The sequence below is a fragment of the Dipodomys ordii genome, unplaced genomic scaffold, assembly GCF_000151885.1.
Source record: "Dipodomys ordii isolate 6190 unplaced genomic scaffold, Dord_2.0 Scaffold2, whole genome shotgun sequence".
Lineage (NCBI taxonomy): Eukaryota > Metazoa > Chordata > Mammalia > Rodentia > Heteromyidae > Dipodomys > Dipodomys ordii.
This window is the reverse complement of record NW_012267218.1, coordinates 3,788,783-3,801,567: the sequence shown is the minus strand read 5'-3', so window position 1 is coordinate 3,801,567 and position 12,785 is coordinate 3,788,783. Positions and strand designations below refer to the sequence as shown.

The 12,785-nt window shown below is 60.6% G+C and overlaps 1 protein-coding gene across 1 annotated transcript in view; it reads right to left on the bottom strand.

Annotated features, from left to right (window-relative positions):
• Window positions 1-12,785, bottom strand: part of Begain (brain-enriched guanylate kinase-associated) — a 43,607-nt gene that overhangs the window by 18,922 nt on the left and 11,900 nt on the right. Inside the window, exons 4-5 of the mRNA XM_013013089.1 lie at window positions 4,401-4,881; window positions 539-781 (exon numbers count right to left, since the gene is read on the bottom strand). Of these exons, the coding sequence (XP_012868543.1) occupies window positions 539-781; window positions 4,401-4,881 (724 nt within the window). The remainder of the gene's footprint in view (window positions 1-538; window positions 782-4,400; window positions 4,882-12,785) is intronic.

The following is a 12,785-nucleotide window of genomic DNA, read 5'->3' as shown; positions in this document are numbered from 1 at the left end:
TGTCCAGTGTCAGCCGGGCGGCGGGAGGACAGGGGAGGACAGGAGCGGAGCGCAGGGCCCGCGCCCTCCTGCTGCCCCGCGCCCCCGGGGGAGGGCCTCTTCCCCTAGGCCTCCTCCGGGAGAGCGCACGGTACCAACTCAGACATGAGAGGTTCACAGGGTGGGGGAGCCCCGCCGGGCTTGGACTCCGGTTCCTACGAGGCCTTTTCCACCCACCGGCTGGGACGGTCCCCGCGCTGTCGCCGGGGAGGGGGGCCTCCATCACCCGCGGGGGATGAATGACCTGTCGGGGCGTTTGTCTAGAATTAATAAGAAAGCATTAAAATTTAATTTTAAAAAAGCCGGCATCAATTATTTACATAGGATGTTTTAGCTCTGTTGGAAGGACCTTCTGGGAGCTCCCCTGGCACCGGGGGTAGGGGTGGGGTGGGAGTGGGGACTTGGGAGGCCTGGGGAGGGGAGGGGGGGGGAGGCTGGGCAGGTCAGGAGATGGAAGCCAGCCGGCCTTGACCTTCACTGCCGCTGCAGACCCTGGCACCTGCCTGCGGTCCTCCATGGAGCCCTCCAATCGTCGGTGATCCAGGGCCTGTCCCGTGGCCTCCAGACAGACCCCCACGGGGTCCTGCGGTGGAGTGGGGGCGGGGGCGCGGAGGGGGCGCCGAGCCGCGTGTGAGGCTCTGCAGCGGCACACAGGAGCTCCCTGCGGGCCATGCCCACAGCTCTGCGCAGTGCCCTCCTCCCCCACTGCTCCGGGTTCACGCAGCCGCGGCTCTGCCATTCTCTAACCACAAGATGACGGTCCACTGTTTCGTTTCGGGGGCCGGGTCTCCCTCCCCAGGTAGCTAAGGCTGGCCTAGAACTTGTGAACCTCCTGCCTCTGCCCACCAGGGCCACCCTGTCTCCATAAGGCTGTGCACAGGGAAGGCTGAGGCCTGCCTGATGGGCTGCACTGCGGGGGGCTGCTGGGGCCGGGCTGTGGAGAGGAAAGGTGGGGACTGTGGGGGGAGGCCGAGAGAAAGAACCTCCCCTCTGGACATGAGCAGAGCCTTCCAGCATGACACAGCCGGCACACAGGGGCCCTCTGTGACCTCCAGCCCTGCCCTGCTACGGGGCACCGCCCCTCCAGGGACCCCCAGTCCCCACTGTCCACCCTGGACGCCAGAGGCCCAGCCTGGCGACCCGCACCACTTCCCCGCACTTCTGCCTGTGCCCTCTCTGCCAGCCACACTGGACAGCGCCCCTGCCACCTCCTGGCACCTCTGGGCTCCAGCCCTTCCTGTTGCCACTGCTGGCCTGAGCTCCCTGAGCCCATGGCCAGCCTCCTCTCCCTGCTCCCTGCTTTCAATACTCCCTGCCAGCTTGCAGTCCCAAGACCCTATGTCTCTGGTGCCCATTCAGAGGCCCAAGAGACAGAGCCACCATCCATACCACGTGAACGCCTGGACCCTGCCCCCCCCCAGCTGCCACCTGGGCCCAGTGGCTCGTGCATCGGCGGTGCTCCCAGAAGCTTCTGCCAGAGCTGACTGTGTTGCCAGTCAGGACTCACCTAGGGAGGGAACTCTCTCAGCACGTGTCAGCCACCTGCCCGCCCTGCAGGCCCCACAGCCACCAGCACCTGCCTGCCTCAGGGACTCTGCCCCTTTTCCTGCCTTCTGGAATGTTCTGTCCTAGAGTCTGCACTGCCCGTACCTTCCTTCACTAAGCGACACCCCTGATGGCATGTGGGGGGGAGGGGCTCCCACCACTGCCGATGCTGTAGGCCAAATGCATGTGCACATGCGCTCAGGACACAAGTGTGCACAGACATTGTGCCCCACCAACCCTGGATGGGGAGGGCACAGGCCTGGGCTCTGTCCAACTCCAACTCCAGGGCTCTGCCCTGGGCCTCCTCCCACCTGCCACAGGCCCTTCAGCCACCCCCCCCCCCATCCGCTCCCTGGGCCTACCTGAGTGGAGGGAAAAGCAGCTGGAGGCCTGGGGTTGGAGGCTGAACAAGGCCCAGCTCTCCAGGGCCGTGACCACAGCCTCCCACAGGGCTGTGCGACCTTACGCAAGACTTAACAACCTCTCGGAGCTTCAGCCTCTCATCTAGGAGGGAAGGATGGAAGCTTCTCCAGGGACACGTGAGCAGCAGGTGGTTGTGTGTAAGAGACTGCCAGCCCTGGGGATGGGCTGGTGACAGGCTGCAGCCTTTTCATTACTCATTCGGGGAGGACTCCTTTCCAAGATGTTTTATATTGCTCCCTGCCTTTCTCACATTCATTCAACAAACACTGGCCGGGCGCCCAGTAAGGGAGCTGTTGGTGGGGGAGGGGGATGCACACACTTACACCAGGCCCCTGCCTTTGCCAGCCGCTGAGCTAAGGCAGAGCCCACCAGGAAGTCCATGTGCCATGCACCCCACGGAGAAAGTGCACGGAGAAGGATGGGGGGGTTCCTGGGAGGAGAGGGGAAGCTGTGGCAGGAGGGACCCCAAAGAGAGCCACAAGGGCTCCTGCACCGGGCAAGGCTGTGGTTCAGGGAAGGGCCAGGAGGTGTGGAGCAGGGAGGGGTCGCCTCCGAGTCCCTGTTGCTGGCCAGGGAAGGAGGTGAGCCTGCAGAAATCACAGGGTGGGAGGGAACTGGGCCCGAGCTGCAGGGCGGGGCGGGGAGGGGGCAGGGCAGCCAAGGAGGAGCCAGGGGAAGAAGAGGGAGGAGGGATGACCTGCAGGTATTTCCAGAAGCAGAGAGGGTCGTAGCATCATGCCCTGTCCCCGGCATGTGGAGGACAGAGGACAGGTGGCCTGGGCTTCCCCAGGTGTCTCCCAGGGCTCACCCCAGTACCGCGGGGGACCTGAACACAGACCCCAAGTCCAAGCAAGTCCTTCCTCGGCTCGGGAGGACCTGGCTGTGTTATTGGCCCCCATCTCTTTGAGACTGGTCTTGGCTCTGTGGGGCTAGCCTGGGCTCCCAGTGCCCAGCTGAGCACAGGACAGGGGGTAGTGATGGAAACTGGCCTCTCTGAGCTAAATCTGCCTGCCAGCCTTGCACTTGGCCTGCCTGAGGTCTCTGTCTCTGTCTCTGTTTCTCAACATTTGAGCCAACGTTTAAAATCAGGAGAATTTGCATTTTAAAATCCAGCTTTTGGGCTTCTACTGAAAAATGTGGGAGATCTGGCAAGTCCATCTCCATTCCCATGTGAGCATGGACACAGCAGGTGAGCGGCCACTCTTGGGAGCAGTGGGCATTCGGCAGGTACCGGACACACCGGTGAGGCCTGAGGCCAGGTGGGCTTGTGTGAGGCCCAAGAGAGTCTCTTGGACAGGATCCAACGACAGCACCAGCTGGCGTCAGGACCAGCATCCCTGCCCCTCCCAGCCGATGACCCTGGCTTTGCATTCTGCTCTCTTCTTGACCTATTTGCCAAAGTTTGGCCTAAGACATTCACTCGGTAGTATGAGGGCGCTTCAGCCTCAAGTCCGCTTCCTGGAAGCGGCTCACAAAGGGCTTCCTGGCCGTTTTCCTCAGAATGGCCTTTCAGCCTGAAGCCAGGGAGCCAGGTGTTAGCTCTGCTGCCCTGCGGTCCCCCTTCTAGCCCTTTCTCTGGGTCCCAGCATGTCCCCAGGCCCAGAAGGGCACTGCATGCAGAAACAGAAATCTGAGTATCAGAGACTCCTGGACCCAGGGGCTCCAGGGCAGTCAGTCAGCGTGGCACAGAGCTGCACGCAGGCAGGGTCCCAAGAGGAGGGGCGCTGGGCAGGAGGCCGGGACTGGAAGGGAAGGACTCAGGCAGGGGAAACGGGCACACGGTACTGCATAAGCACTGGGAAACTGAGGCGGATGAGAATGGGCCTGAGCTAGGGGTGGTGCTCCGAGAGGCAGAGCGCCATGGGGCTTCACTGAGCGGAGCTGGTGGGTGTGAGGTTCACACACCGGGACACCCCGCGTGACTGCTCTGTGCCTCAGTTTCCTCCTCAACTCCTGGAGACACAGCGCCGAGCACAGGGGCTCAGAGCCACTCAGTGGACACTCAGCGATGGCTGGCCCCCATGTCAACAGGGCAGGGCTGCCCCAGAGACTCCCCACAGGAGAGCTGACCACACACCTGCCAACCCAGCCCTGGCATGCCTTGGCGGGACAGAGAGGTCGGAGGTTAGCCCATGACACCTAGGCCGAGCTCAGGAGAGCCGGTGGTGGAGCTGGCACGTGAGGGAGGTGGTATTATTATCACGGTCATCGTTGTTGTTGGCCCCAGTGTATTGCCCCAGCAATCAGCTGCTGAGCATTGACTGGAAGCCAGAGCCTTCCCCTTAGAGATGCGCTCTGTGGCAGGTGCTGTGGACAGGGCAGAGGGGGCTGGGCGGGGGCCGGCGATGCAGGCAAGGGGTTCACGCTGGGGTCCAGACTGGGGCTCCACTCACCCGGCACGTGCTGGAGAAGGAGGCTTGGCTTTCCAGTCCGCTGCTCCCCCAAGGTCCCCTGGGGTCGGAGGCCTGGCCTGAGCCTGCTCTGACTGCGGCTACTCCAGTGGCAGCCGACAGACCCTGGTGCCCCGGGGCCTGGTCCTCCTCTGGGGCTCCAGCCAGAGGCTCCCCGGGAGAGGCCTCCGGGCTGCGGCCTCTGGGGCCCTTGAAGCCCTCCAAGGTTTTAGGGTCCAGCACCCTCTCGGTGACCTCATCCAGGAAGCGGGAGAAGGGCAGCCTGGCTTCCTGCCACACGCCCAGGCGCTCCAGGGGGGCAACAGCTCTGCCGCCCATCTCTGGGGGCTCCGTGGGGGCTGGCGGGCCAGGCACTGTGGGGCTTCTCTCCCCACGGGGCCCCGCTGTCCAGACAGGGTGGAACACGGTGCCGGCAGGGCCTGGGGCAGCTCGCTGCTGCTTGACGGCCTTCCCTGCTGGGGACCTGAGGACTGGGCTCTGGGGAGTGCCAGTCACCCCATGTGGGGTTGGGGGGCGGGGGGGGGTCAGCCCCTGAGAGCTTCGTCCTCAGTGGGTCCAGACGCCATCCTCCCTCCCTTGGGTGGGATCCAAAGCCCTCTAGGGTGAGGCCGCTTGTCCCTAGTGGGGATGGACAGCCAGTGGCCGCCTACCCACCCATCGACCCTGAGAGTGGCCTCCGCCCCCAGATTGATTGTCGCTAAATGGGAGCTGAGCTCCAGGGCTTAGACACAGCCGGCTGGGACAAGGTCACGTCCTGGGATCTGCCCAGGGCTGGGAGGAGAGGACCACAGTGCCTCCCAGAGCCCACAGCCCAGGCTGTCTGACCCAGCCACTCCCAGCGCTGCTCCCACGCCCTGGCAGGCCGAGATGGACCAGGGGACAGACAGGTGAGAACCACCACTGGGGAAGTGCTTACATGGGGGAAGGGCAGCAATACACCACTACTTCCACTGTTCTCTTCTTCCTTATCAAGAGCCCGCCCGAAAGCCAGCACCAGGCTCACGCCTGTCATCCTAACTCCTCAGGAGGCTGAGGTCTGAGGATCGCGGTTCAAAGCCAGCCCAGGCAGGAACAGGAAAGTCCACTTAACCACCAGAAAGCTGGAAGTGGCTCAAATGGTAGTGTGCTCTCCTTGAGCCGAAGAGCTCAGGGACAGTGCCCAGGCCCAGAGTTCAAGTCCCACAACCAGAAATAAAAGAAAGAAAAAACAACCCTCCTGAGACTGAACTTCTCAGGTGCCTTTGCAGCCAGGGGTACTCAATAAAAGACAAACAGACGTGGGGTGTGTCCATGGAGGAGCTCCTTCAAAAAGACCAGACAGCTTGCCTGTGCCCCACTCCCCAACCTCTGGAAAATGTGGCTGGGGCAACCATATTGCACCATATTGCAAACCTGTGGCAGAAACCTTCCATAAATGGTAGAACAGAAAGACAAATGAAAACCTCATTCCAACCATCCCAGCCCTGTACCTTGACAATGACACTTCCTTAATGAGAGAAAAATAAGCCCATCCTCTAGCTTGTGTCACTGTTAATTCTGGTCTCGGTTCGATGGGCCCTGGGTCCCACGTCCTTGGCCCAGCCCTGACGCTGGCCCCGGTGGTGCCTGGAGCCCAGCTGAGGCCCTCCCTGCCCACACTGTGCTCTTGGAGCCCCGCTCAGACGCCGCACACCGGGTACCAAGGCGCTTTCTGGGAGCAGTTGGGTACCTCTCTGGGTTCCCATGACACCTGTCTTATTGTGTGTGTATGTGGGGGGGGGGATCTAGGGACCTCAGGCTCAGCTGGCCAAGAGGCTCAGAAGCAGCCCGGTACCCTGCCCCACGCTGACGACCTTCCTCCCTCTCCACCTAGATGCCTTTGGTCATTCTGCCAGGGTCTCCCCGGTGGCTGTCCTCGCTCCACCCAACCCCAGAGCTTCGGGAGCTATGACTGCAGCAGAGCCTCAGAAAGGCCTTAGGTCTTGTCTGCTGCCTATGCTCAGAGGAACCTGGGAAAGTGTTCAACTCCAGATTGGTCTCGGGGCCTTTGCACTTTCTACTCCCTTTACCAGGAACACTCTCTTTCTCTCTCCTTGCTTCTTTTCATCATCTATGCCGGGTGAATCTTCGGGGCCTCAGCCTGTCCCCCAGATTGCACCAGTCATCTTCTAACCTGTGCTTGCCATATCAGGTTCCAGGAGTTTATTAGCTCAGTGTCTGTCTCCATCACTAGAATGTAAGCTCTGCCGTTTCCTACCTAGCTTCATAAAACCCAGCACACAGGAGGTGCTCAACAAAACCTTGAATGAATGGGTGGAATGGATAGATGGATAGTTGGATGAATGAATAGACGAGGAGTGGATGGATGTATATATGAATGCATAAAACCTAGCACACAGTAGGTGCCCAATGAGACTAGTGAATGGGTGGATAGAATGACTAGAGGGGTGGATGGAGGGATGGATGGCTCAGAAGATGGCTAGATGGTGGGTGTACCTATGGATGGGGAATGGATGAGTGGATGGATAGATGATGAAGGGAAGACGTGAACAGGTGGAAGATGAAATGGATGGATGGATGATGCACTAGTAGATGACGGATGGGTGGGTGGATGTTAAATGGGTAGATGGATGGAGGAGTGAATGACACACAGGTCTGGGCGCTGGGTTCGTGAGCCTCACGGCCTGGTGTGGCCTCATTCTGTATGAGGCCCTGGAAAACGTCTGTGGACAGTTGCTCTACATCTGGACGGCTTCCCCAGACTTACAGGAAGACCACCGGGTGGCTCAGATCCTCTGTCCCACACTGCAGGAAGCCCTAGAGCAAGACATGTGCCTCCTCAGCTGCCAGCAAAGGAATCAGAGCCTCGCGAGACCTCAGGGCTCCTTGGCACAGGGGCGCTAAACCACCCGCTGCATGGACATGGGTGTCTACAGGACTCCTAGGGGAGCCCTGGCCAGCTGGTCCTGGAGTCTTTCTGAGTTTCAAACTACATCAGACAAGTTTCTGTTGTCATAACAACCCCTTGGGTGTCAGCCACCGGCCGGAGGTCCCGAGGATGTGGCCGCCCATCACAACTGCTCCCCTCGGCTGCCCAGAAAGAGTCTCAGCTCCTGGATGGCACCCAGTTCTCCTGGGTGTGCACTGTCTCTGCAGGCGAACGGACAGACGGACGGCTGGGAAGACTTAGTTCGCACAGCACCCCTCCAGGTCAGGAGAATCTGCCCTGCCTTCGGGGTGGGGGCAGGCTGGGCTCTGGGGGGCTGTGGGGGACATCGGCAGCCACATGCCACATACCACCCCAAGACTTCACTCTCCGCCATCCTAGCCCACAGCATCTGCCATCACCAGCTTTACACAGCAGGCCCCCGAGGGGCTGAGAGGTCTCTAGATGTTTCCAACCTGCCCTGGGACTTCTCCACACCACTGCGGCGCTCTGCTGCATGGGTGCAAGCTCCCGCCCCCCACATTTGGTGCCCTGTGTGTCTACCCTGGGTCCCGCCAGCTCTCCTCCCATCCCTGAGCACAGCCAGCAGAGGCAGGCCTGGTTTGGGCTGGGTTTTCTCCTCTATGCCTTCTGTATGTGTGTCAGCAAGGCTGCTTCCTCCCCAGCCCTGAAGCCTGCTCAGCTTCTGTCTCTGAACCAGGGAGAGCTGGGGGTATGGGAGCAAAGTATCAACACAGCAAACTGAGGGAATCACTGGTCTGAAGCTCCGCCCCTTTGTCTTGGCCCAGCCATCCTTCATCCATGGCAGCACAGTCTTCTGACCTGCACACATCCCCACATGCATCTGACTCCTGTAGCCTCTGGCTAGTCGCTCACTCATGTATCTTTCCTGTCACTCATGTTCCTGTGTCCCCCTGTTGGCCTTTGACCATGTGGGGAAAGGCCACACTCCATGTCTGGGTCTACGCATGTGCCATGTCTGTTCGCCCACAGTATAGCCTCTCTCAGCATCCCTCCCCATATCCATCCGCCCATCCAGTCCTGTATCTACCCACTCACCTAATTGTGTATCCATCCGCCCAACTGGTCCTACAGCCATTTTCTAACTGACTCAGTGTCACCTTTGGCAGTGCTCCCTCATAACGGCCTCCACTCACGCCTCCATCTGCTTCTCCATGCCTGTGTTTATCCATCCTGTATGTACTCTCAAATCCGTCTGTCTTTCATCCATCCTTCCACCAACATCTACGTTACCATCCATCCATTTTTAAATTCTTCCATCCATTTATCTGTCAGTCTTGCCTAGTGCAACAGAAGTCCATCCTCCCTGCAGCCATGGGCATTCTCTTCGAGCTATTCACTCCTGCATCTCCATCAGCCTTTCCCTTCGTCCGCCCGTCCTCCCTTGTACCCCACTCCTATCTGCCGAGCTCATCTCCTGCCCAGCGTCTCTGTTTTGCTACCTGTCTGGCATGCGCGCACCGTCACCCAGTCCCATGATTCCGTGTGTCCACGTCACTCCCTAGTCCTGGGCATCTCATCCCAGCATTCACCACCCGCAGGACCCGCCGGGCGGGGCGGGTCTGACCAGCTCCACGCCCCGGAGCCTGCAGCTGGAATATGCCTGCAGCTGGCCCCAGGTGGGGCAGCCGTGGGTCCCTGCCTAGGAAATTCTTAGAAAGGCTCACGGCCTGTTGGGGTCAGGCCCTTTCAAGGCCAGTTAGTGAGGCAGAGAAGCATCTTTGTAACCCCTGCCCCAACGGGTGGGGTTCCATGATTCCCAGCAGATCATGAACTCTGCAAGGTCAAATTCATATGAGGAGCCAGTGAGCCACAGGGTGGGGGCTTAGGGAGGCTGTGTAGAGGAGTGTGAACTGGACCACCTGCCTATTCACTAGTCACTCACTCACCCACTTCCCCCTCACTCATTCAGCCACTCACACATCCATCCACTCACCCATCCATCTACTCATTCATCCATTCACTCATCCACTCATTCATTCATCCACCCACACATTCATTCACTCATTTATTTATCCACTCACTCTCCACCCACACATCTACTCATTCATCCATTCACTCATTCACCTACTCACTCATTCTCTACCACACATTCATTCATCCGCTCACTCATTCATCCACCCACACATTCATTCACTCATTCAGTTATCCACTCACGTTCACTCATGTACTCACTCATCCACCCACCCACACATTCATTCACTCATTCGTCCACCCACTCATTACTCCACACACACATTCACTCACTCATTGGTCCATCTACTCATTCATCCACTCACTCATCCATCCATTTACCCACTCATTCATCCACTCACACATTCACTCACTCATCTTTCTCATTCACCATCCACCCATCTTACTTTCACTCATTCACCCACTCACTCACCCATCCTCTCACACATGTACCCACTCACCCATCCGCTCACCCGTCCACTTACTTACCCATCCACTCACTCACTCACTTACCCATCACATCTATTCATCCACTCATCTGTTCAACCATCCACTCATCCATCCACTTGTTCATCCGCTTGCTCACTCACCCATCCGCTTGCTCACACGTCCATCCATACACTCATCTATTCACTAGTTCACTAATGCATCTGCTCACTCATCCACTCACTGAGTCACTCACAAGCTTGTTTGTCACTCATTCACTCACTTTCTCAGCCAGCCATCTAGGCGTTCACTCCCTCACTCATCCACCTGCTCACTCACCCATTCCTTCACTCATCTGCTCCCTCTCCACCCACTGGCCACTCCATTCACTCATTTGTCCATCCGCTCGTCCATCCACTCACACTCCTTGGTCTACAAGCTCATTCCCTCCTCTTGCTTCTGCACTCATCAATGCTGCCATTCATTCATCCACTTAAACCTCTCTCACTCACCCTCTGGTTCATTCATTCATCCACTTGCTCAAAGATTTGCTTGCTCACACAATTGCTCACTCATGAGCCTGTCACTCTAACTACTGGATCACCAACAGCTCTGGTCAGCTTTCTGCTCATAAGCTGCCTGCTGGGCTCTGTGCTTGGTGACCTCTCACTACAACAGGTACTCAGCCTCTGTGATGGCCCTAGAGAGGCCCAGGCCTTGCCAGGAGTCACACAGCCAACTAGTGGCAGGGATGGACAGGGACTCAGCCTCTCCACCAGCCTAGTGACAGCTACAGGAAAGGAAGGACTGCGACAACTCTCAACAGTGAGCCTAGGGTTCCTCTGGGCACCAGGGTCCCAGGGAGCATCACGCCTCCTCCTCCCGGGGAGCACCACGCCTTCGCGGGGAGCACCACTCCTCCTCCTCCCAGGGAGCACCACGCCTCCTCCTCCCAGGGAGCACCACGCCTCCACAGGGAGCACCACTCCTCCACAGGGAGCACCACTCCTCCTCCTCCCGGGGAGCACCACGCCTCCACAGGGAGCACCACGCCTCCTCCTCCCGGGGAGCACCATTCTTCCGCAGGGAGCACCACTCCTCCTCCTCCCAGGGAGCACCACGCCTCCGCAGGGAGCACCACGCCTCCGCAGGGAGCATCACTCCTCTGCAGGGAGCACCACTCCCACGCCTCCACAGGGAGCACCACTCCTCCTCCCAGGGAGCATCACGCCTTCTCCTCCCGGGGAGCACCACTCCCACGCCTCCACAGGGAGCACCATGCCTCCTCCTCCTCCCGGGGAGCACCACGCCTCCACAGGGAGCACCACTCCCACGCCTCCACAGGGAGCACCACTCCTCCTCCTCCCAGGGAGCACCATGCCTCCCAGGGAGCACCATGCCTCCCAGGGAGCACCACGCCTCCCAGGGAGCACCATGCCTCCGCAGGGAGCACCATGCCTCCCAGGGAGCACCACGCCTCCGCAGGGAGCACCACATCTCTGCAGGGAGCACCACGCCTCCGCAGGGAGCACCACGCCTCCCAGGGAGCGCCACGCCTCCGCAGGGAGCACCACGCCTCCCAGGGAGCACCACGCCTCCGCAGGGAGGAGGCTCTCTCCCACCCTCACAGTCATACCCTCGGCCTCCACACACTTCAGCAAGACTGAGCCTCTTCTGGCCCTTCTCACCCCTCCCCTGCAGGCCTCCACCATGTTCCTGTAGCCTGTCTCTACTCTTCACTTGCCCAACTCCTACTCAGCCCGTGGGCCTCCCTTGCTGGTAGTTGGGGAGTTTTGGTGGGCTGTTTCCAACAAGCCCTGGAGTTCACAGACCAGCTTCTCCTCCCATTCCCATCCATTCTTCCACATGACTAAGTGCCTAGTGACAAGGACACGGCTTCCAAGTGTTGCTATGGAGATGGTACAGGCTGCTGCTGCTGCCGCACACATAGTAGGTGTGGAGGACGGGGTAGCGATCGCCATGTGATGCTGTGCTGTGCCCTGAGGTCTCTGGGGACCCATGGAAGGGTCCCTCTGCACTCATCTCCATTCTGGGCCTGGCAGGTGTCCGGTGCCCAGTCCCCAGCCAGGGAGAGCTCGGGACAGCCGGGCCTCCCCACTGGCCTTCTCAGGTGCCATTGCTTCCCGGTCTGGGCCACGGGAACACAGGCCACCGGCGTCTGCACACTCGGAATGGTGACCGGAGGCCCCGCCCGGCCCAGCCGCCCCTGGCAGCGCCCGCATCTGCCACTGCGCTCGTTTCTGTGCCGCCTTAATTACAATGAGACTTGGGAAAATGAAGGGTTTTTGCAGGAGGCTGCCAAGGCCTCGGCTGCTGCATGCGCGCCCTGCGCGGCCCGAGGCCAGGCAGAGCCGCCCCCGAGGGCCACGGGCTCCGGCCACAGGGCCCCGCCATCTGCCTGCAGATACAACTTGGCACCCGAGGGGCCGCCTCCTGCGGTCGTGGGAACCGGTCCCGCCTGGGCCTCCTGCCCTCGGGCTGGTGGAAGAACTGAGGCCTAGAAGGACGAAGGGGCCTTCCATGGCCTCCGGGGCGCAGAGCCGGGGTCTCCCGGACATCCCCTCCGGCGGGTGCACACCCAGGCCCCGGCCCGCACACTCACAGGACCGAGGCCCCCAGCCAGGCTCCGGTCCCGGGCCCACACGTCCCCCCCCTTTCCTCCCCCCAGGAACCTGGCTGGGGCTGGGGTGGGGAAGGAACCATCTCTGCGCCAGGCAGGAAGCGGAAATGCTGGGCAGAACTCCCCAGCTGGTGCGCCGTGGCTCCGGGAGCCGGCGGCGGCCTGGGCCGAGCCCTCGCCTCCTCGGGCCTCAGTTTCCTCCTCCTGGACACGGGGGGGGGGGGGGGGGACGGAGGTGCCCGGGCTGTGCGCGCCCCCCTCCACCCCACCCCGCACGGCGCACCACCGAGAACCAGCCCCGGCTCGGCCTCCTTCCGGCACCGCGGCCTTTCCGCGGCCGCCTCCCTCCCGGGCGAGCCCCGTGTAGCCGGGGCCCTTCCGCCAGTCACCGCGGGGACCA